Here is a 21723-nt window from a genome sequence, read left to right as displayed (position 1 = left end):
CCACCACCTCCCGTAATTCCCGTCATGTCGACAACGATGCACGGAGTAGTCTACGTAGTTCCTGGCCTGACTCTTGAATGTAGGTGAGTCTTGGGCATGGAGACGTGTACGGAGTAGATGTGGCATGGTGGCATGGGTACATGCACACCACTCATCGCCTGCCCGTGGCCCCCAGGCTGATACACGCATCGCACGCACCACCTGGTGGCATGGATGGACGGCCACTCCCACCCATGGAGAGGCATGCCCCCGGCCTGAATAATTCCTGGGCGGCAGACACTGTGGACCTGATCGGAGGGTCCGTAATATAAGTCTTGATGCACTGATGCACTCTCTCCGGATCCTCGCTGGGGACTGGGCGATCAGATGTACCCAGCACGCGCGCCAAAGGGGCCCAGAGACTACCTTACCTCCGTACAAGTACTTGGCAGCAGCAGGGAGCAGGACGATCTTCTCTCTTCTCCCGAAACGGTGGCCACCGGCTGGAATTAATACATCTACATTCAACCCGTTCGCCTCTCTGTCGATCACGGCTTTTCTGTTCTCCTCTCCTCTCTTCTTCTTCCTCTTGCAGGGCCTCAACCTCCGTTCATTTTTCTTTCGCCAACCACGCTTGTTTGTTCGACATCACGGCGGGTATATTACTACCTTTGCTTTGGTTTCCTTTTCCGTCCTACTTACACGACGACACACTCCTTTTTTCTCGGGCCAAACTGTACTCTCTCACTGGGGACAATTTTGAGAGAAGGACATTCATGACTGTGGTGGACTACTAGGATCATTTCTTCTTCTTCTTCTTGGTTATTCACTTGGTGGAAAACGATCACTAAAACAAGAGTCAGAGGTGAGTGAGTGTTGTGGTGGTGACTCGGCCCCGTTCTTTGCTCTGCTCTGCTTTCTCTCTCTCCCTTGCTTTCCTAGCCTCCTCTCCCCTGAGCTGCCCGTGTTAGTCGAGCTGTGTGGCCAGTGCACCTTTTCCAGCTATCACGCGCCAAAAAAAGACTCCCCAAAGACAACAGGTAAAGAGGGGAAAAAAAAAACAAAGGGATATCGGACGAACAAAGCGAGGACCTTGAAAAAGAATAAAAAGAGACGCGTCTCAGAATCGAGGACTGTGGTGGCTATTATTGTTCCCGCACAAGGCGCGTGCTGGCTCACAAGACCCCCCTTTTTCTATTCAACGCCTCGATGGGCGCGAACATCAGCTAAGACAGCGGCATCAATACCCTCATCCTCACACAATAGCTTATTCACAGCCCATTGTGTGCACCCAACAATCCCGACTCCGCGCATAGCCATTCTTGCGCATTCATCGTCCTCGGGCCAGGGCATGATTTAAATCCCACAATCCCCCTTTCAGCTTTTCCCTTTCCCTTTCTCTCTTTTTCGAAGTTTGCCCCGTTCTTTTCTCGAGATATCTACCTCTCATTCACTCACTTTGGCTTACACGCGAGCGTGTGCAAAGCAAAAAAAACAACAACACCGCGAACGTACAAGACTGACATTCTCTCACGAAAAAGACTACTCTACCGTTTCGCAACGATCAATCTTTGACACACACACACACACACACACATCTGTTTCTCACACACTCTCTCTCTGACTGGAGCTGGTTCTACAGCCAAAGAAAAAGAAACGAAAGAACAAAAATGGGCCTCAACAAGCTCCTCACCCTCTCCCTCCTGGCCCTGCGCCTCCTCGCCCCGCAGGGCGTCGACGCCGCTCCCGCACCCGCTCCCGCGCCGCAGGCACCCGCACCCGCGCCCCCGGCCGCGGGCGGGTCCTCCTCCTGGTGGCTCTCGAGCATCCAGCGCCAGGGCGCGCCGGCCTTTGGCGCGCCGGGGTACAAGGTCTTCCGCAACGTGCGCGACTACGGCGCCAAGGGCGACGGCTCGACCGACGACACGGCCGCCATCAACAGCGCCATCGCCGACGGCAACCGCTGCGGCCTCGGCTGCGACTCGCAGACCACGACCCCGGCCCTCGTCTACTTCCCGCCCGGCGTCTACGTCGTCAGCAAGCCCGTCGTCCAGTACTACTACACCCAGCTCGTGGGCGACCTCGCCTCGCCGCCGACCCTCAAGGCCTCGGCCGGCTTCCAGGGCATGGCCGTCGTCGACTCGGACCCCTACACCGACCAGGGCGCCAGCTGGTGGGTCAACCAGAACAACTTCTTCCGGCAGGTGCGCAACTTCGTCATCGACATCACGGCGCTGCCCATCACGCAGGGCGCCGGCATCCACTGGCAGGTCGCGCAGGCGACGAGCCTGCAGAACATCGTCTTCAACATGCGCGCCGACAGGTCCGAGGAGAACGCGCAGAAGGGCATCTTCATGGACAACGGGTCCGGCGGGTTCATGTCGGACCTGACCTTCAACGGCGGCGGGTTCGGCGCCTTCTTCGGCAGCCAGCAGTTCACGACGCGCAACCTGACCTTCAACGGCTGCAACACGGCCGTCTACATGCAGTGGAACTGGGCCTGGTCGCTGCAGGGGGTCACGATCAAGGACGCCGTCGTCGGCGTCGACATGACCTCGGGCGGCGCCGCGGGCCAGAACGTCGGCTCCGTGCTGCTGCTCGACAGCGTCATCGCCAACACGCAGACGGGCGTGCTGACGAGCTACAACCCGGCCTCGCCGCAGAGCAACGGCACCCTCGTCCTCGACAACGTCGACATGTCGACCGTGCAGGTCGCCGTCGCCAGCGGCGCCAACAAGCAGCAGGTCCTGGCCGGCAGCTCCAAGATCGTGTCCTGGGCGCAGGGCCGCACCCCCGGAGCCGCCGCGGGAGGCGCGGGAGGAGGAGGTCGCGTCGGCGCCTCCAAGGCCGTGCAGAGCCCGCAGCAGGCGCCCACCAAGCCCGGCGTGCTGCTCGACGCCGCCACGGGCAGGGTCTTCACGCGCTCCAAGCCGCAGTACCTCGACGTGCCGGCCAGCCAGTTCCTCTCGGTCAAGGCCGCGGGCGCCAAGGGCGACGGCAAGACGGACGACACGGCCGCCATCCAGGCCGTCTTCGACAAGTGCCAGGGCAACCAGGTCGTGTACTTTGACCACGGCGCCTACATCGTCAGCGACACGGTGCGCGTGCCCAAGAACATCAAGATCACGGGCGAGGTCTGGCCGCTCATCATGGCGAAAGGCGCGGCGTTCCAGGACCAGGCGAACCCCAGGCCCGTGTTCCAGGTCGGCCAGCCGGGCGACGTCGGCGGCGTCGAGATGAGCGACCTCATGTTCGAGACCGTGGGGCCCCAGCCGGGCGCCGTCATGATCGAGTGGAACGTCGAGGGCCGCACCGCCGGCGCGGCGGCCATGTGGGACGTGCACGTGCGCATCGGCGGGTCGGCGGGCACGGAGCTCGAGCTCGAGCAGTGCGCCAAGAACCCCAACGTCACGGCGCCGGCCAACCCCAAGTGCATGGGCGTCTTCCTCATGATGCACGTCGCCCGGACCGGGTCCGTCTACCTCGAGAACACGTGGTTCTGGGTCGCCGACCACGCGCTCGAGCCGGCGGCGCACTCGCAGCAGATCGACATCTTCTCGGGCCGCGGCCTGCTCGTCGAGTCGTCCAAGCCCGTGTGGATGTTCGGCACCGCGTCGGAGCACTCGGTGCTGTACAACTACCAGCTCAGCAACGCGAGCAACGTCTACATGACGATGCTGCAGTCCGAGACCCCTTACTTCCAGGGCAACCCGGACGCGCGCACGCCGTTCGCCGCCAACGCAAAGTACAACGACCCGGACTTCTCCAAGTGCAGCGGCCCGAAATGCGCGCGGTCGTGGGGCTTCCGGGCCGTCAACTCGCGCGACGTCTTCGTGTACGGCGCGGGCCTGTACAGCTTCTTCGACAACTACGCGCAGCAGTGCGTGTCGGCCAACGACTGCCAGGACAACATGGTCTCGCTCGAGGGGTCGAGCGTGCAGATGTACGGCCTGAGCACCAAGGCCTCGGTCAACATGCTGACGGTCAACGGGCAGAGCGCGGCGCTCGACAGCGACAACCGCAGCACCTTCTGCGCGACGCTGGCGCTGTTCTCGACGGCGGGCGGCGGCGGCACGACGACGCCGGCGCAGTAGGGCGGCGCCGGCGGCGGTCGGGGTCCCCCGTCGGGGGCCGGTCCTGGGGCCACCACGCTGGATGGAGACGTGAAGGCTCCTGGGTGTGCGGCGAGGGTGGTTTGAAAAGAGGCGAGACGTGCTGGGGCGGTATATACACGGTGCGAGGTACCTACCTACCTACCTTAGATTATCCTTGCATGGGGTGGTCTCTTTTTTCCGTTTTCTTTTTTTTCACTACTTCTTCGATGATTAGGCCCTAGAGGCATTTTGCTCTGCTTTGTTCTTTTTTCTTTCATTTCTTATCGACTTGATGATACCTTGACTCCTTCATTGGAGGATTGCGGCGTTGATACACATTGCTATGAATAGAGATGTCTTTTTTAGCTCTCAAAGGGAATATGATACGATGATTTTCAAAACCGTGTTCGGATCTTGCGGGCTGTGCCTAGTGACCCGTGTGAAATGAATGATGTCTTGCCTTGTGGGCGTGATGATGATCCAATGTGAGTTTGTTCAGCCTAGGTACCCTGAGTGGCGTTGATCACCTACGATTTGAGTCGTCCAGTGTGGTGATGCCTCGGCACGGGGCCTGAAAGCCCCCGCTGGCCGAGCTCCAGCTGTGCTCCCGCCACTGACAGACGCTAAACTCTAGTGCTAGCGGCGTCCATGAAAAAACGTCATCACCTGTCGCGAATTCCAAGCTCGACAAAAGGCCACCTGCAGCTTCAATCATGGAAGTGGCTAGAAATTCCCCATTTGCCCATGGAACACTCTTCGACGAATTGACCATCCGTCCGCTGCCATCTCCCTCCCTCCCTCTCGCTCAGTTTCAAACAAATCCTGCATTCTCTCTATTCCTCATGAGCTAGATATCAATTATCCACTACTACTGCTGCTCGGTCACTCCCCACGCAACACAAAAACCGCCGAACGATGGACACGCCTCCCTCAGCAAACCTCCGATCGCGATCCAAACCGTCCCAGATGGCCACCGCCTCCCCCAACGGCCTCGACAGCCCCTCCGTCGGCGGCGGGAGGAGGAGGACAGCGACTCAGAAGCCACCCTCCTCCTCCTCAGCTCAAGCCGCGCGCAACTCGCCCTTCCTCCCCACGCCCACCGAGGCCCTCGCCCTGTGCGCCTACCCGCTCCTCCTCGTCTTCGGCACCCTCTTCTCCCTGCTGTCCCCCGAGACCCGCGCCGCGCCCTACGACCACGTCGCCCAGACGCACTACGCCCAGGACGCCTCCCTGGCGCCCTCGTACTTTGCGCGCAAGGGCAACCTCTTCAACGTGCTCTTCGTCAAGCGCGGCTGGGCCTGGGTCACGGCCGCCTTCTTCGCCTTTGCGCTGACGCACCCGGCCCTCCGCGGCGCCGCCCGGTCCGCGGCCCGCCTGCGCGCCGTCGCGCGGTACGCGCTCGTCACGCTGTGGTGGGTGCTCGTCACGCAGTGGTGCTTCGGCCCGGCCCTCATCGACCGCGGGTTCCGGTACACGGGGGGCAAGTGCGACGTCGCCGAGGCCCGGGCCGCGGCCGGCGACGCGGACGCCGCGCAGCTCGTCACGGCGGTGGCGTGCAAGGGCGCCGGCGGCAGGTGGGCGGGCGGGCACGACATCAGCGGGCACGTCTTCCTGCTCGTGCTGGGCAGCGTCTTCCTCGCGCAGGAGGTCGGGTGGGTGGTGGCGAGGGGCCGGCGGGCGGCTGCTGCTGCTGCCTCCGCCTCTGCCTCGGGAGGAGGAGGGAAAAGAGACGAGCGGAGCGTCGTGATGCGCGACGGGGCGGTCAAGAGCGCCGAGGTCGAGGCCGAGGCCGAGGGGGCGGCGAGCGCGGCGCACGGGTCCCTGACGCTCGGCGGCAGGCTCGTGGCCGCCGTCGTGGCGCTGAGCCTGTGGATGCTGCTCATGACGGCCATCTACTTCCACACCTGGTTCGAGAAGCTTACGGGGCTGCTGGTGGCGCTGGCGGGACTGTATGCCGTCTACGTGCTGCCCAGGTGGGTGCCGGCGGTACGCGCGCTGGTCGGCTTGCCTGGGATATAGAGTGGTGGGACGGGGGGGAGAGAGAGAGAGAGAGAGAGAGAGAGAGAGAGACGGCTGCTTGAATAGATAGGATAATAAAGTCTCAGATCAATTGCTCTAACAAATAACTTCCGCTTTCTGCATCGTGTCGATCGAGCTTCGTATGATGGACCGCACGTGCCAAGCCATGACCTCATCGAAGCTATTCCCGCCGCCCCACGACACACTTTTGTCTCCCATATTCAATTGAACTTCCCCCGCGACCGACTTCCCTCACGACGCGCCGGACAAAGAGCCATGGCGCCGATCAAGGTGCCCAGCAACCTCCCCGAGGTGGTCAGGAGCGCCTTCAACAAGGCCGTGGCCAGCGGCGACGTCACGCACTACGCGACGCAGGTCGTCGTTCTCACAGTCAACTCCATCCCCGTACGCCCTCCTCGACTCTCGACCCTCGCCCCTTGGTGATTTGCCGACCTCGCTACTAACGGGCAGTACTGACCTTCTCTCTCAAACAGTTCCAACTCCGCTTCTCCCCAGCCCTAGCCAACAAGCCCAAACCTCCGCCCCGACCAGCGGCCTCGCCCGGCACCGCCGCAAAACCCTTTGACCCCTTCGACAACCCGTCCCCGCCGATGCTCGTCTGCCCTCTCGACCCGCCGTCGCACAACCTCGTCCTGAACAAGTTCGCCGTCGTGCCGGAGCACTTCATCCTCGCGACGCGCGCCCACGAGCCGCAGACCCGCCTGCTCGAGGCCGCCGACCTGGCCGCCACGTACGCGTGCATCGAGGCGTACGCCCGGCAGCCCGGGGGCGGCGGCAAGCAGCTGTTCGCCTTCTTCAACAGCGGCGAGCACTCGGGCGCCAGCCAGCCGCACCGGCACGTGCAGCTCCTGCCCGTGGAGAGGATGCGGGACGGGCTCTCGGGCAGTCACAGTCACGGGTGGGACGTCCTGGCGGATAGGATACCCGGCGCTGGGGAGGGGACGCTTCTCCCCTTCGGGACGTTTGCGGAGCGGCTGCACGATGGCGTGCGGGATGCGGAGGGCAAGGGGGTACATGGGGTGTATCTGCGGCTCTACAAACGGGCCTGCCGGGCGCTGGGCGTGGAGCTGGGCGCGCGGGCGGAGGCGGACCTCGAGGAGGGCAGGATACCTGTTGGCGAGGCGGCGGAGGCGCAGATCAGCTACAACCTCGGCATGACCCGGGACACGTTCGTGCTGTGTCCGCGGCGGAGCGAGGGCGCCCGGTTGAGGGGTCAGGACGGCAGTGACGTGGGCATGCTCGCGCTCAACGGGACGGTGCTGGCGGGCACGGCGCTGGTCAAGAGCGAGGCCGAGTGGGATGCCCTGCGGGCGGACCCGGCGCAGCTCAGCGAGGTGCTGGGCAAGATTGGGTATCCCTGTGGTTAGGGACTTGGCCAGGCAAAAAAGGGAATAATAGAGTTATTGAAATGTTCTTCTTCTGGAGATATCCTTGAAGAAACGAAAAGTATGAAATACACGATATCAACCTTGCCATTCCCTTCGGGCGCGCGCCGCCAACGGACATATTCCAACCTCCGCACGACTTTCACTCAGTGTGCGGCGCCCGCATCGTTCTCGACCTTGTGCGGCGCGCCTGGGGCATGTGCCGGCGCTACCCCCTTCCGCTCCCGATCGCCCAGGTGCTCCCACCGGCGGCTACACGTGTGCGGTGCGAACCGGTACGACGCGCCGTTCCGGCTCATCCAATCGCTGATCTCGGCCCACGGCACCGCGCCGCTCCGCCGGCGCGTGTGCATGGGGAAGGCCTTCTCCAGGAGGCGGTCCTGTGATTTTTCAGTCCGAGTAACATTAGCCTTCTGTCTCTCTCTTTCACACACACACGCAGCCACACACGCATGCATGTACACATGAGCCTGTTTCATATTTTGGTGTACATGGGAACTTTGTGTGTGTGTCCCGGTGGTGGAACGGGGCGGGTTTTATGACGAGACGGTGTGACTTACATCCTCGGGCAGCCAGACCGGCTTGCGGACCCGGTCCTTGACGGCCGTCGTCAGGTTCCGGTGCCGCCCGCGCAGCGTCGACTCGGCCTCGGCGAAGTTGCCGGCCGCCTTGATCTCGCGGTACGACATGCCCGCCCCGCGGCAGCGCAGGAGGAACGCGTCGCGCTCGCGCTTCGAGCCGCTGCTGAGGTCCACCGGCTCGATGGCGCCGTCGTCGTCGGCGTAGCTGTGTGGCTTTTTTGCCGACGACGACGACGACGACGACGACGACTTGTTCGCGTCTGAGGAAGACGGGGGCGGTGGGGCGGGGACGGCGGGCTTCCTCCTGCGCCGGAGGAGGGACTTGTTCTGCAGGGGGGCGTCGGAGTCCGAGTCGCCGCCGCCACCGCCGCCGCCGTTTGCGCCCGGCAGGGCGCTCTTCTTGTCCAAAGTGGACGAGCGAGACTTGTTGGGAAGAGGCCGGCGGCGGTTGCCGGCGATCTTGTCAGCGGGGGGAGGAGGAGCCCGGCCTTTGTCGTTGGAGGGCAGGATCGGGACGACGGGCGTGTAGAGGCGATCGGCTCGTCCCTCCGGCAGCGGCTTGCGAGGCTGGGGCTCGACGGGCACCGCCGGGTGTGCTCTCTGCTGCGGGGGCGACGGTATGTCGTCGAGGTCCATCCGCTCGCCAAAGGCGTTGTCGTCGCCGCCGGACTCGCTGGAGCTGTCGGCGTAGTAGATCTGCCAGGGCGAGGACGACCAGGCTGGCTGGCTCGGAGGGGCAAGGTCTCTGAGGTTCGGCAGCATGGGGCCCCTCGCCTGCTGCTGCTGCTGCTGCTGCTGCATTATCACGTCGCGCCACGCGATTGAGGAAGAGCAATCGCGCGCTGCTTGGGAGCCCAGCAGCGGCGGCAGCTCAGCAAGAGGGAACGGCGAGTGCAGCGAGGCCGCGGCGCTGTCCCTGCCGTCGGCGACGGGGTAGCCTGGCGGCGTCTCAAGGGCGTACTGATTGGCCGGCGCGGCGGTGTACGGAGCAGCGAAGCACGACGTCTGCACCTGGAATAAATCCGGGTCGAGGTCTGGCAGCACTCGCGGGAGGCCGTCGATGGCGAAACCGTTGTAGCTCGCGTCCATCGCCGACGGGTTGTTTGTCAGGCCGGGCGCGGGTGCTGCTGCTGCCGCTTCTGTTGCCGCCGCTGCTGCTGGTCCTGCTGCTGGAGGTGGTGGCGTAATATCCTGGTGGTCGCCGATTGCGCGGGCGCCTGCAGCTGAGGCGGCGAGTTTGTCGGGAGGGCTGACGTCGTGGCCAGCGGGGGCAAACTCGGTCGGGAAGCCCAGGTCGGGACACTGCTGAAGCGCTGAGATGTCGCTGCCGTCGCTGGTGTCATTGCCGGGCAGCAAAGCGACATCGCTGAAGTAGGGCTTGAAGAGGCAGGACAGAGGCGAGTCCTGCTCCGGATAGGGCTGTGAGTAACGATGGCCGCCGCCGTTGATGCGGCTGAGGCGCTGCAGGGGCAGATTACTTACTCCGCCATAATAATTCCGCGGCGAGCTGTCGAGCTGTATCGAGAGTGTCAGCAATCGTTTCTACTACCTGGCATGGAACGATGAAGGGGCAATACCATGTAATCATTGCTGTCATACCAAGGGCTTGACGGGAAGTCTCGGCCATCACTGACCCAGGTACCGGTGTGGCTATCGGGAGATGACTCTTCGGCTTTGTATACCATCTCCCGGGGGATATAATCAAACGGAATGCACTCCATGTTTGGCAACTCTCGGTGCTGTTGGTATTGCTCAAGCTTGAAAACAAAACGACAACCCTCAATATCAGTCGCAACAACTCGGAGTTTGTCGCGAGGGATGGCAAACCCGGGAGGGGAAGTTATATTGAAATACATCTCTGCAAGGGGATTCCTGCAAGAGCTGCAGCTACTCACAACACTGTCTCTTTGTCAGTATTGCCCTGCATAGCTTGCCTAGCTGGCGATACCGCAAGCTGCTCGACTATGCCGCCCCTCACCGCTGCTTTCCCGCCCAGATCGACCTTGGGTCGTTTGCCCTAGGCTCGGGCACGCCGAAAAAGCCAGGTCAGAAAGCCCAACGATGCTAGTCCGGTAGAGGGATTGTATCAAGATGGAGAATAGGCTTCTTTGTCCGGCACGTGAAGCGGTGTGGTTGGCAGACGACAAGCGTGGGCGATGTGGGATGTATGCTTGCCTGCGGTACCAGGTCACCAATGCAAGGCGGGCAGTGCTTCTGGACTGATCCGGATGGAAGGAGTCGATTGGGGGACAACCCTTCACCGATGTTTGATAAAATGATAGGTAATATCAAGGGGGACGAGAGGCAAATTAGTGTCGACGCCACCGGTTGGGATGGCGGACGTAATATTGGGATGTTGTGGAGGATTAAACATTAATGATTTGAAACAGAGAGAGATAGAAGCAAAGAACGAGATAGCAAGCGCTTTCAAGGCCAATAATACATGTAAGATGAACGACCCTGAGCTTCTGCCCATAGGCTCTCGCCAGTGGGCATTTTGTTGTTTATCAACATATATCATCATAGCTTCAACGCCGTATGCTGAATCGGTGCTCCCAACAAACAGTTAGATGAGCTAATATTCCCTTCCGGAAACCGACTACTAATTTCCTTTTCCTATCGGAGCCTCCAAAACCGTGGAAGACCAATAGTCTTTCTTCCATGTGTCAACCCTCTTCGGGAAACGACGAGAGTTGAGCGAGTGCCCTGTCTGTTTGCTATTGTTGACTTTTCATGATAGGCCAACAGAGTATGTCACCCTTTGGAGACGATGGCATCGTCACAGAAACCATGCTTAGTCCTCTGGCTGCCCCATGCCCCCCCAGCGGCTACTTCGGCTGCGCATGCAGAGCCTTTGTGCATCCAGCTCTTTTGGGAAAGGAAATGTGGAATTTGACGGCCCACGGCATGGCCGACGGCCTCTGACGTATCCACAGACTGCATTCGCGGCCTGGGCAGTGTTGACAATGACTTGCATGAGTTGACCCATGTCCGATCTCATGGGCAGATCACGAGCCACAGGATTTAGATCCCGGAATGGCCCAGGTGTCACGGATAGTTGCGCGTGGAGCACATTTCTTTTTGACCACAAACATTGTTGGGAAGCGTAGTCTTGGTAAAGCGGTGTGTTTCTGGCCTTGATATGTGTGGTGAGGATATGCATTTCGACTTCCATGTGGTCAGTCGACCGCAGCGAGGAATCATGGGCCAAGGCAAGCCTTCTTCCATGCCAGTATGCCAGGAGGGACAGACCCTGAGTGAACAGAATGCTACAAGTTGGGTGAACACATGGGGAACGGTCGTTGTGTTTGCGGCACCCCTGTAGGTGGGTGATCAAATCAATGCTTTTGACACCCTGGTCCATCCTGCCATGGCGGGAAGCTCTTTGAAGCTAGCAGTTCTGATGACGGCAGATATTGACTGCTGGTGTAGAAGCAGGGAAATTCCAGGCCGGGGCACCGTCTGGCCCTGGCGTGTCCACCTCACAGGCGGACCGGTTTACCACATGTCCTCGTGTGACTTGGTGGTCAAGACGAAACGTAGTGCCGGTTCCCCGAGCCCTGTGACGCTGCTAACATCCTCTTCGATTTCCCTTTCTCCTGGGTTTCTCTATTTGAGCTTGGGAAGGTCCTTCTGGCGGTCAATGCTGCTCGTGGCAGTTACTTGCATGCGTCTAGACCAAGCTCGTATGCATCTGGATCGTCCGGGATGGCTACACATGCATGCAGCCGCCCAACCGCAGCTGCTTCGCTGTTGTCTGTTCAAGCCGCAACAAAACCCTTGCCACCTCAAGAGGAAGAGCAGACCGCGTGTTTGTCATTTAATTACCGCGAACACATCTCAATGATATCCCCGCGGTTGATGTTATTCGCCCGAGTTCGCCGCGTGGGTTCTCCCAACCGCTTGCTTCCTCTCTACGTCATTAGCCATTGCATCCTTCATTTGGGAACTAAGTATCCTTTGGCGCTGGTGATCCACAATGCTCAAGATTCCCTCCACCTCTTCGCTCTCGTCTGCTTCTCCCATAGCCCGAGCGCACTCACCACCGCCACCATCTCCCACTGCTCCCCCAGCACCCCGGCACTGCCCGTGTCAAGAAACTTGAACTTGGCTGACTTTGTGCTGCTCAGCTTCACCTCTGCCCAGACGGCCACCACCTCCCTCCCATCGTCCGTCTCGTACTTGCCGGGCTCGAAATCCGCCGTCACACCCGGGGGCGGGTACTGGGCCATCCGGACTAGCTCCCACCCGCTGTGCGCCTCGAGCTCGACCAGCGCCTTGCCCCTGCTGTTTCGCCACTCAAAGATCTCGGGATGGCCTACACCCCCGGCGATGCCAATCTCGACTCTGAACCTGTGCGATGCGATCGTGACCTCGACGGGAGGAGCATCGCTCGTCAAGGGGAGGAGACTGATCGTTGCGTCGCCGCTGCCGGCGGAGTTGACCACCGTGGCTAGCATGGGAGAGGTCTCTGCCGACGGTCCGGCGTAGAGCCCGAGTGTAGCTGCGCTGGACGGGTGGAATCGACCGGCGTAGATGGGCGTGTTTCTGTGCTCGCCTAGCGTGAACGAGAGCCCACTGTCGTCGAGATAGATGTTGAATGCCTGAGGGAAGCGCCGCGCAGATGACGAGCGTGGTAATATCATCGCCGTTTCCAGCGGCGGACGGGATGGTAATGTTCCCTCGAGCGGAGGTGTGCTATCTGACGATTGCGCGCCTGGGCCGTGCAGTCCAGCCGCTGAGGTCGCTTCCTCGTACGAGGGAGGGAGATCTGGTTTCGTTTGATTCAGCCCTGCTCTTCCCCTTGACGCCTCTTGTCTTCTTTTCTGAGGGCACTGACCTACCACGGGCGGCTGCTCCTTGTACGTGCGCGGACCACTTCTCACGCGGCTACCCTCCCGAGACGGAATAGCAAACACCATGGCGGGTGTCGATCTATCTCCTGGAGAGCCTGCGCCAGTCTCAAGATTGGTCGCCGGAGATATGTGCCGCTTTTCATTGACTGGGGCAGGACAGGCACAGAACGGGAAGAGCAGACCTTTGAGCTGGTCTAGACCCGTTGTATCGATCGGCTCGACCTGCCATGCAGATTCGAGTTAAGGTACCAGTGCGGCTCAGCAAGCATGCAATCTTAAGCTGACCACATCCCGAAAGACCGCAATCTTCCGTGTCGCAGACAAAGCTCGTTTGGTGTTTGGGGGCCCTGGAACGTGGGAGTATGACGTCACCTTGCGTGTTTGGTGCCGAACTGGACTGATGGTCAGCTACGAAGTAAGCCGTGCTTTCGTCAAGCTTGAAGCTTCATCTGCAACTCGACATGATCCGACTACAGTCGTTCTCCCATAGAGCCTCCAACCAGCCTTACCCCTGGTCAGGTTGGGAGGATCCAGACTTTCATTTGCTCAACCCGCCTCCTTCTCAATATTGGCGGACCATCCATCGAATAGCTATCGCCAACGTGTCCTGCATGGGAGCAAACATGTTCCAAGACGCAATGCTCCAATCATGCCTCTTACTGCTCGTCAATGGCTAGCCAACATACGGCGATGCTCGCCAGACAAGACATCTTGTCGGTCGAGCGCTCCACACAAAAACCTTCACTTTCGGCTGGCATCAGATGCCGAAGAGACAATGGCGTGGTGACTGGGCTGGGGTTGGTCTTCGCGTGGCTCCACCAGGCTAAGGAGAGAAAAAGCTGGGGTAAGGCCAGCCCATTTCTTTCTTCTGGGAAGGGAATGCCTCCTTTCCCATTCATCACCTTCAACATCCCGCACGGCTTTCAACAAGCTGCATTGCGAGACGCTGTCCCACATCCTTGGATGAACCCCGGAAGACACTCAAGTTACCGGCGCAAGCAATTGACACTCGACGCACGCCTTTGTCCTGACGAGAACGCGGCCATCTCATGGCATGACATGACATCAACGCCATTTCGATTAACCTCGGCCTAGTGCAAAGCGCTTGGCGCTCTCTCTCGCTCCTGTCGCGCGATACATATCCAGCAACCATGGTCGAGAAGCTCAACGCCCAACTCGACGCGGCTCGCGCGGCGGCCGCCACGATCACGGCGCACTACCAGGGCAAGCCCGGCGCCGGCGGCGACGCCCTCAAGCCCCTGCGCATCGCCATACTCCTCAACTCGTACCGCTCGCGCTTCATCGAGGCCATCCGCGACTCGTACGTCCGCACCATCGGCGCCGTCTCCCCGGACTCGCAGCTCGCCTTCTTCTACCCCGTCGAGCGCGACGACTTCCCGGACCCGGAGCGCTTCGACCTCGTCGTCATCGGCGGCAGCAACGTCGACGCGCGCAAGACGTCGCTGTTCTGGGTCCGGCGCATGCACGCCTTCATCGCCCGCCTCGCCCGCGACCACCCGGCCAAGAAGGTCTGCGGCATCTGCTGGGGCCACCAGACCATCTCGCTCGCCTTCGGCGGCGAGGTCGTCGACTCGGAGCCCCCGCAGCTCGGCGTCGCGGAGATCGAGCTCACGCACCACGGCCGCCGCTTCTTTGGCGTCGCCGCGCAGCCGGCGAACCGCGGAGTCGGTAGTCTGCGCCTGCAGCAGCACCACCGCCGAGAGGTGGCCCGGATGCCCAAGGGCTTCGTGCCGCTGGCGAGCCAGAACCAGTGCTTCGTCAACGAGGCCAACACCATCCTGACGTTCCAGGGCCACCCGGAGAAGGACGCCGAGACGGCGAAGCTGAGGATCCACGACGCGGAGCGCTGGTTCGGCACGGACTTGTACGACGCCGAGGCGGTGGAGAAGCTGAGGAGCTGCATGGAGCTCGAACACGACGGGGAGCTGGTGTGGAGGCGCGTGCTCGCTTGGGCTGCCGAGGCGCCGTCCACCTCCCCCGTCTCGTCCCTCAGCCGCACCCATGGCTTGCCGGGTGCTTCTGTTCTTTGACTGGATTAAGGCGCGACTGTACTTCCACGCACATGTGTGGAAGGGGCGTCATGGCGAAGTTTGTAAATTAGCTTCGAAGGCCTGACCATTCTCCTGGTTCATGGAGTTCGTTTTGAATTGCCTGTTTGGGAAGATACCAATTGGACCAACATCAGTCTAAGCATGATGGCTGTTGATCGTTTTCGGTTACGCTTAAATTTGTCCAACCCTGTTGGCTCGTGGCTTGCATGTTGTCTGGGACGTGTGCCTGATGACTAGGGTGTCGGCAGCCATCAAGGTGGCACTCTGTATCTCAAGTGTCTGGATAAGAGAGCATATAATTCATCACTGTGTCGTCGATATCAACTTGATTCATGCTAAGCTCGCAATTCTTGTCGTAACCGAGTCCTTACCATGAGTTCTTCGGTTCTTGTCCTCCTATCGGCGGCCATGGCCGTGGCCCAAATTACTACAATCGACGTCGTCTTCCCAGTCGAGGCCGTCGGTACAATGACCGGCACAGTTGTCAATGCCAACCCTAGCCTCACCACATTTGCCATTCACTGCGCCAATGATGCCAACAACGCACAATGTCACATCCTCAATACTCAGACCGTCGTTGAAGGCCCTTCTACTCTCACGATCCAGTACTTCCACTCCAGTGACAGCCAAGCTGGCTACTTGTAAGAAGTTCTAATGGATTTTGGGGCCAATAACTAATTTCCCCTCTGCTCAGCTCAGAGGACCTCGCCTGCAACCTCGACAGATCGGGGAATGCGGCTACGTGCGCTGTCACGGTCGCCACGGTCAACGACCAGAGCGAGACTGTGACGAGGACGGTGGTGACGACCCAGACCAATCTATCGAAAATGTACAAGACCGCTGTCATCACGGAAGGTGCAGAAAAGCTCGTCGTCTCCGCGTCCAACACTGCCAAGGTGACTCCAGCCCCGGCCTCCGCTACCGAGTCTCTAGTCACCTCAACCTCAAACATCAGCAGTGAGCAAGTGGCTCTGACTTCTTCGGCGACCGGAAGCGGATCTGGGTCATCTGCCGCATCTGGTACACCTGCTGTATCTTCGCCTGCGGTGATTAGGAATGCTGCACCGGGGAGAGCGGCCGAGCGGTATACAGCCGCTACCTTGGCTATGATGGCTGTGGCATTTATGACGGTGTAGATTCTTCACAGCGGGAGGATGTAGAGCGGGATTCGTTCCCATGGTATTGATGCATGTTATTTAATAGCCCATATATCGGCTTAGCTTTCCAGAGAGATTATTCCCAGAGGAATACTCGTAGGAGGAGAGAGTGGTGGGAACAACCGGGGTGATTGCGTCTCATCTCCTCGCCATGTAGTCACTCCTGCGGCTCGGGCGTCATAGCTCTGCTTCCACCACTCCCTTGTCAGCCACATAAATATTATTTGCCAGATTTAGAGATGTCAAGATGAACGTACGAGAGTTATGATTGGCCCCTTATCTCCCCGAAAACAATATGAGACACGGTGGGGAGCTAACCACGACTTACCAGTGCTAAACTTATCTCCGCGACGAAAGTGTGGGGAAGACGCGGACAAGTTGCAGCCCTGTGTAAGTCCCCGATCGGGGGCATGATGGTCTCCTCACTGATCGTCATCGGCCACGGTCTGGGGTGGGGGATGGGTGTAATCATGTGGTAGATCTGGCAAGATGGCTTATAAACTGTATACTGCACAAAGTTGTGAGTGTGAACTCTCGTTCCGACGGTCAAACCAACCACACCACCAGAGCTGCGCCATCGTCCTTCCGCTATACCTCAGTTTGGCCGTTATTCATCGCTATACTATCACCCAGCTACTTCGCTGCAATGTTGCTGGATCTCCACGCTTGGAACCTGGCTACGGCCGGATTAGCTCTCTCAGCTGTAGCTCTGCTTCATTTTGGGCTGACATGCCTCTACAACTACTTCTTCCACCCTCTGCGGAGCATTCCTGGGCCGCCCCTGGCACGCATCTCGCGTCTGTGGAGTCGAATTGGAAATTTCCACGGCCGCAAGTCGGAGCGAATCCACGAAGCGCACGTCAAGTACGGACCCGTGGTGCGAGTTGGACCGAACGAGATCTCGTTTGCGGACCCGGCCGCTGTGCAGGATATTTACACCTCGAACGACTTCACCAAGGAGGAGACCTTTTATGTAGGCAGAATACTCTTGAGAGTTGGGTGGTGGCGGCTAACAAGGCCAAAAGCGAGCAAAGCGCATCTTTCACGAGAATCATCTGTTCAGCTTTAGGTAAGTTCCACTCGCCAGACAAAGCATTGGGGTTGCAAGGCTCTAGACTCACTGATGGTTACAGAGATGCGGAGGCCCACAAGCAACGTCGAAAACTCTTCTCTCGCGGCTTCTCCCAAACCTCCATGCTCGACTTCGAACCCCATATCTCCTCCAAGATTGAGACTACACTCAACCAATGGGCTGCCCGAGCTCCGAACGGCCCCATCGATGTATACCCCTGGTGTCACTGGCTGGGATTCGATGTCATCTGTGGGTAGCAATGTTACTTGGACAGTAGGTCTAGCTAACTAACGTAACTCTAAGATCATCTCATGTTTGACGAGGATCCCGGCTCGGTCAAGCGTGGCCAGGCCCATACAGTCATGAAGTATATTAGGGCATGGAAGCCGACTTTTATCTACGTAGGTGATTGTCATTGCTCCGGAAGCGCAAAATTAGGGGCTGACTCCCTGTAGAAAGAGTTTCTCCCACAGATGGAGCAGATAGGTGTTTATGTTCCTGGCCGCGTTGGTGGCTACTTCAGAGATGTCTGTGCCTGGAAGCAGGTAAGATGCAATACAAATAACACTTGTTGACTAGCCGCTCACAGCTTCTAGTACGCCCTGGAGCTGATTGGCCAAGTGCGCCAGAGGGGCACGCATACACCGTTCCTCAAGACAGTCCTAGACCCAGGAAAAGAACAACCCGTGAATGATTCCGAGCTTGCAGAGGAGTGCATGGGAGGGATGTAAGTCCTAATAACCACTTCTATTTGCTGGTGTCTGAGATTTGACAAAACTGCATCGTTAGGTTCGGAGGTAGCGGTACCACGGCGAATACTTTTGTATACATTCTTTGGTCCTGTTTGAACAAGCCCGAGGTCGTAGCCAAACTGCGAACAGAACTCAAAGAGGCATTCCCAGACCCCAACGTGATTCCAGACTACCAGGTACAACTCTCTCCCATCTCTTCTCGCTACAATATACTGAGTAATTAATTATCAGACCTGCAGCAAGCTTCCATACCTACAAGCCGTGATCTCTGAGACTCTACGAAGATATCCGACCATCGTTGCCACCCTTCCACGAACTGCGAATAAGACGACTTTTGTCTGTGGTGTTCCTGTGCCTAAAGGAGTAAGCTCTCTACCCTCAGCGAGATCAGCTCACTAATAGCGAGGCTAACACGAACTTACAGACGACGGTCGGCACCCAGAATTACACTATGCACCGCAACGCGGAAGCCTTTCCCGAACCCGAAGAGTTCATCCCGGAACGATGGCTCGAGCCTGATAAGGGAGACTTGCGGAAGGCCTCGTGGACACCATTTTCGGTCGGGTCCAGAAGGTGCATAGGCATAAAGTAAGTTCGTTTGTGATCGAGGGTAAGAAGTGGGTGATTGATCCCGTACTGACTATGGTGCTTCAGCTTGGCACAAATGGAACTGAGCAAGATGGCAGCCTCCTTTTTCCGCCGCTTTGACGGATCAGTAGACGCGAGTATGACCGAGGAGGACATGAGGATGTACGATACATTCAATGCTGGGCCGGCTGGGGCAAAGCTGTTGATTCACTTGCGAGAGGACAAGAGCTGAGACATACTTGATTACCGTATGCCGACCATTCCATGTGGCTGGTCTAGATGCAGATAGGCTTTGAATTTGGTGTCCCAGGATGAATACAAGGTTGATCAACTCCGCAAGATCCGCCGCTAGTTTGACCAGGTGCTCCTAATTCGTAGCTAGCCCTGGGGAATTAGTCTCCAACTTCTTGCCCCAGATTCCTCCTGCCAAGCGCACCAAACGGCGGGGTAAGCTTGGGAGGCGGATGAACCTCTCAGAAGAGTCGGATATAAAATCCGTACCTTTGCCGTGCTCCCAGCCCCTAGTTCACCTCACAGAGGAGGACTGCCGCCTCCCCAAGAGACACTGCGACTGCACGGAAACGATGTCTAGCTTACCTGCAGAGACTGGCCGGAGGCAGGTCAAACGGCGAAAGATTGCGCTCGCGTGCAACTACTGTCGCTCCCGCAAGACTCGCTGCGATGGGAGACAGCCGATATGCTCCACATGCGAAGCCAAGGGCTCAACTTTGGACTGCATCTACCCGGAAGCTACTCTCAAGACCAGAAGGTAAAGAACTCCTATGGTCGGTTTCGAAAGAAGGGTTGTGACTAACTCTCGTCTTCAAGATATGTCTCTAGCCTGGAGGCTCGCGTTCAGGAATATGAAAGGAGAGCCAGGGAGGGGTTGCCTCAGAATTGGGATCCCGAAGAGTCAACCATCCAAGGTAAATGCTGCATGTCTAATGCAGTCAATTCTCATTACCACATGGCTGATATGCTCCAGCAGTTAGCCACCATGAGGATCTTGAGAGCATCTCCAGTCGACAACAATCAGACGTGTGGGCTAGAACAGAGCCTTCTCCTGTCTCTACTACACGACGACGTGACTCGCAAGTCAAAGATCGGTTGCCGACCCCACCACAGCACGATGTCATTGACACAGACGCGATGGTCGTTGTGCCGTCTCCAGAAGGCGGCACCGATTGCCCGATGGGAGAGTCATCCCCAATTGCTTTTGTTCGGTCGATGCTCCGGACAATCGGGAGCAGATACTCATCTCGCGGGGTTTCCAACATTGGGGTGAACAGTACATTCCCGCCAAACAAAGCTATACTCTCTGCGTCAGAGCCACAGTCGGTTGATGCAGAAGCTCTTTTTCTCCCGCCACGGCGAGTAGCCGATGGTTTCGTCGAAGCTTTCTGGAAGTATTTTCACCCCATACTGCCTGTGCTCCACAGACCGGCGTTCATGAGAGTCTACAATAGGCTGTGGGCTCCTACCAACGAGGTTGGGTCCGATCTGACGTCTGATAAGACCGAAGAAGTCACTTTCTTTTCTACTCTCAATATCGTTCTGGCCATTGGGTGTCAGTTCGGCGACCAAGTTGCGGGACCGCGTGGCGCCGATATTGCGGACAAACTCTACCAGAGATTGAAGAGGTGTTTTACAGATGAGATGCTAGATAGCCCTACGCTCTCAACTGTTCAACTGCTCCTACTCACTGGAGTATACCTGCAGTCAACCAAGTATGCAAACAGATGCTGGAACGCCATTGGGTCCGCCATCCGCGTGGCGCAGAGCATCGGAATACACCTGGAGAGGAGATCGGATTCTACGAACCAAGTAGAGCGCGAGATGGAACGGCGAGTCTGGCACATGTGTGTCTTTCTTGATCGGTATGTGTAAACCCGTGTAGCTCCCAGGATAACATCCCAATTCTAACTTTATTGCTCGTCATCAGGCAGTTTGCCACAACTTTTGGTCGGCCTATGATGATCTCAACCCCGACCGAGGTGCCCATGCCCCTGGTGATCGATGACGAGTACCTTCTAGAGGACGGAGAAGGAGTCCAGCCCCCTCACATAAACTCCAAGATGGGCTGCTTTGTCTATTCAAACAAATTGTTCGACATACTGAACGACATTGTGGTATCATTCTATTTGAAGAAGAATACGATAGCTTGGTCATGCGAGGAGATGAGCTTGGTCATGAAGTACAACATGCGACTGAACAAGTTCTGGGAGTCTGTCCCAAGCTATCTCGCTGGACAGGGCACTTTTGCTACGCTTGAGGACGATGCCATTGCCCTTGGAGGGAAGATCCTCTACTCTCGGTATGAAACGACCTTCGCACGTTGCATTTTCTCAGACTAATAGGGCATCCTTCAGGCTGCTGTATATTCGGATCCTGCTGCTACGGCCTGTTTTATTATTAGTAGCTCAATCTTCCTCGAACCGGGTCCAGCCTAGTGCAAAGACGCAAAGTGAAGACTCTCTTGAGCAACAGCTGGCTCTCCAGGCCTGCAAGCTCTGCGTCTCTACGGCCCAAACTTTGATTGCCCATATCTACGACAACATGGGCACTTCCTACTGGACATCAATTTCGCACAAGATTCATTGTCAGACAAGCTCCTCACCCTTCTTCCCAATAAGTTGAAACTGTGCTAAGGTTGACGAATAGATGCATTTTCATGCGCCGTGGTTCTAATCACCGCGCGCCTTTGTCTCATGCCGGAGGTTGATATCAGTAGCGCTTCGCTTTCAGTCTCGTGGTCACAGTGCATCCAAATATTTGAGCACTACAAGCCACAATTTCCCTCTGCGTCTCATGTCGTTCGCATTCTTGAAATGCTCGAAGACCGTCTTGGACACCCGGAGACGCAAGATCATGTCTTGAGTGGGCAAAACATCAACCATGCTGGTGCAGCCTCTCTATCACCAAGAGATGTAGCTTTTGAAAACACCGGAGCCCAATCAGGTCATCCAGAAACGACGATGTCGATGGTTGACTTGAATAACATTGATTTCGACATGACTTGGGCTATGCTGGATGATTTGCTTCAAGCAGAACATCCAACTCAAAGCCTGAACGTCCCTGGAGATGCTAACGCCTCAAGAGGGTCGATTTTCGGGCTGGACTGGGACGGCTTGAGGTGAAGAAACGCAT

General features: G+C 58.2%; 7 protein-coding genes across 7 annotated transcripts; 5 read left to right on the top strand and 2 right to left on the bottom strand.

Annotated features, from left to right (window-relative positions):
* Positions 1–1649: 1649 nt before the first annotated feature.
* Positions 1650–4073, top strand: E0L32_007025 (uncharacterized protein; the record flags this gene model as incomplete). The annotated part of the gene is made up of 1 exon (XM_031141723.1): positions 1650–4073. The coding sequence occupies one exon, from the start codon at positions 1650–1652 to the stop codon at positions 4071–4073; it is 2424 nt and encodes an 807-aa protein (XP_030994089.1).
* Positions 4074–4988: 915 nt separating this feature from the next.
* E0L32_007024 (uncharacterized protein) lies at positions 4989–6536 on the top strand (the record flags this gene model as incomplete). Its single annotated transcript, XM_031141722.1, has 2 exons — positions 4989–6046; positions 6179–6536. 2 exons carry the CDS (start codon positions 4989–4991, stop codon positions 6534–6536), a joined length of 1416 nt encoding a protein of 471 aa, XP_030994088.1.
* Positions 6537–6610: 74 nt separating this feature from the next.
* Positions 6611–9935, bottom strand: E0L32_007023 (uncharacterized protein; the record flags this gene model as incomplete). The annotated part of the gene is made up of 3 exons (XM_031141721.1): positions 6611–7450; positions 8059–9594; positions 9657–9935. The coding sequence occupies 3 exons, from the start codon at positions 9933–9935 to the stop codon at positions 6611–6613; spliced, it is 2655 nt and encodes an 884-aa protein (XP_030994087.1).
* Positions 9936–12062: 2127 nt separating this feature from the next.
* E0L32_007022 (uncharacterized protein) lies at positions 12063–13001 on the bottom strand (the record flags this gene model as incomplete). Its single annotated transcript, XM_031141720.1, has 1 exon — positions 12063–13001. The coding sequence occupies one exon, from the start codon at positions 12999–13001 to the stop codon at positions 12063–12065; it is 939 nt and encodes a 312-aa protein (XP_030994086.1).
* Positions 13002–14086: 1085 nt separating this feature from the next.
* On the top strand, positions 14087–14986 carry E0L32_007021 (uncharacterized protein; the record flags this gene model as incomplete). The annotated part of the gene is made up of 1 exon (XM_031141719.1): positions 14087–14986. The coding sequence occupies one exon, from the start codon at positions 14087–14089 to the stop codon at positions 14984–14986; it is 900 nt and encodes a 299-aa protein (XP_030994085.1).
* Positions 14987–15379: 393 nt separating this feature from the next.
* On the top strand, positions 15380–16143 carry E0L32_007020 (uncharacterized protein; the record flags this gene model as incomplete). The annotated part of the gene is made up of 2 exons (XM_031141718.1): positions 15380–15648; positions 15702–16143. 2 exons carry the CDS (start codon positions 15380–15382, stop codon positions 16141–16143), a joined length of 711 nt encoding a protein of 236 aa, XP_030994084.1.
* Positions 16144–16810: 667 nt separating this feature from the next.
* On the top strand, positions 16811–21713 carry E0L32_007019 (uncharacterized protein; the record flags this gene model as incomplete). The annotated part of the gene is made up of 17 exons (XM_031141717.1): positions 16811–17137; positions 17190–17233; positions 17298–17485; positions 17540–17637; positions 17692–17781; positions 17833–17963; positions 18026–18164; positions 18220–18351; positions 18413–18576; positions 18643–18713; positions 18955–19023; positions 19180–19345; positions 19405–19502; positions 19562–20453; positions 20519–20890; positions 21027–21175; positions 21238–21713. 17 exons carry the CDS (start codon positions 16811–16813, stop codon positions 21711–21713), a joined length of 3606 nt encoding a protein of 1201 aa, XP_030994083.1.
* Between the last annotated feature and the right edge of the window lie 10 nt (positions 21714–21723).

The sequence above is a fragment of the Thyridium curvatum genome (genome assembly GCF_004353045.1).
Source record: "Thyridium curvatum strain D216 chromosome Unknown NODE_41_length_360454_cov_79.457556, whole genome shotgun sequence".
NCBI classification, from domain to species: domain Eukaryota; kingdom Fungi; phylum Ascomycota; class Sordariomycetes; order Thyridiales; family Thyridiaceae; genus Thyridium; species Thyridium curvatum.
This window is presented reverse-complemented; position numbering and strand designations above follow the sequence as displayed.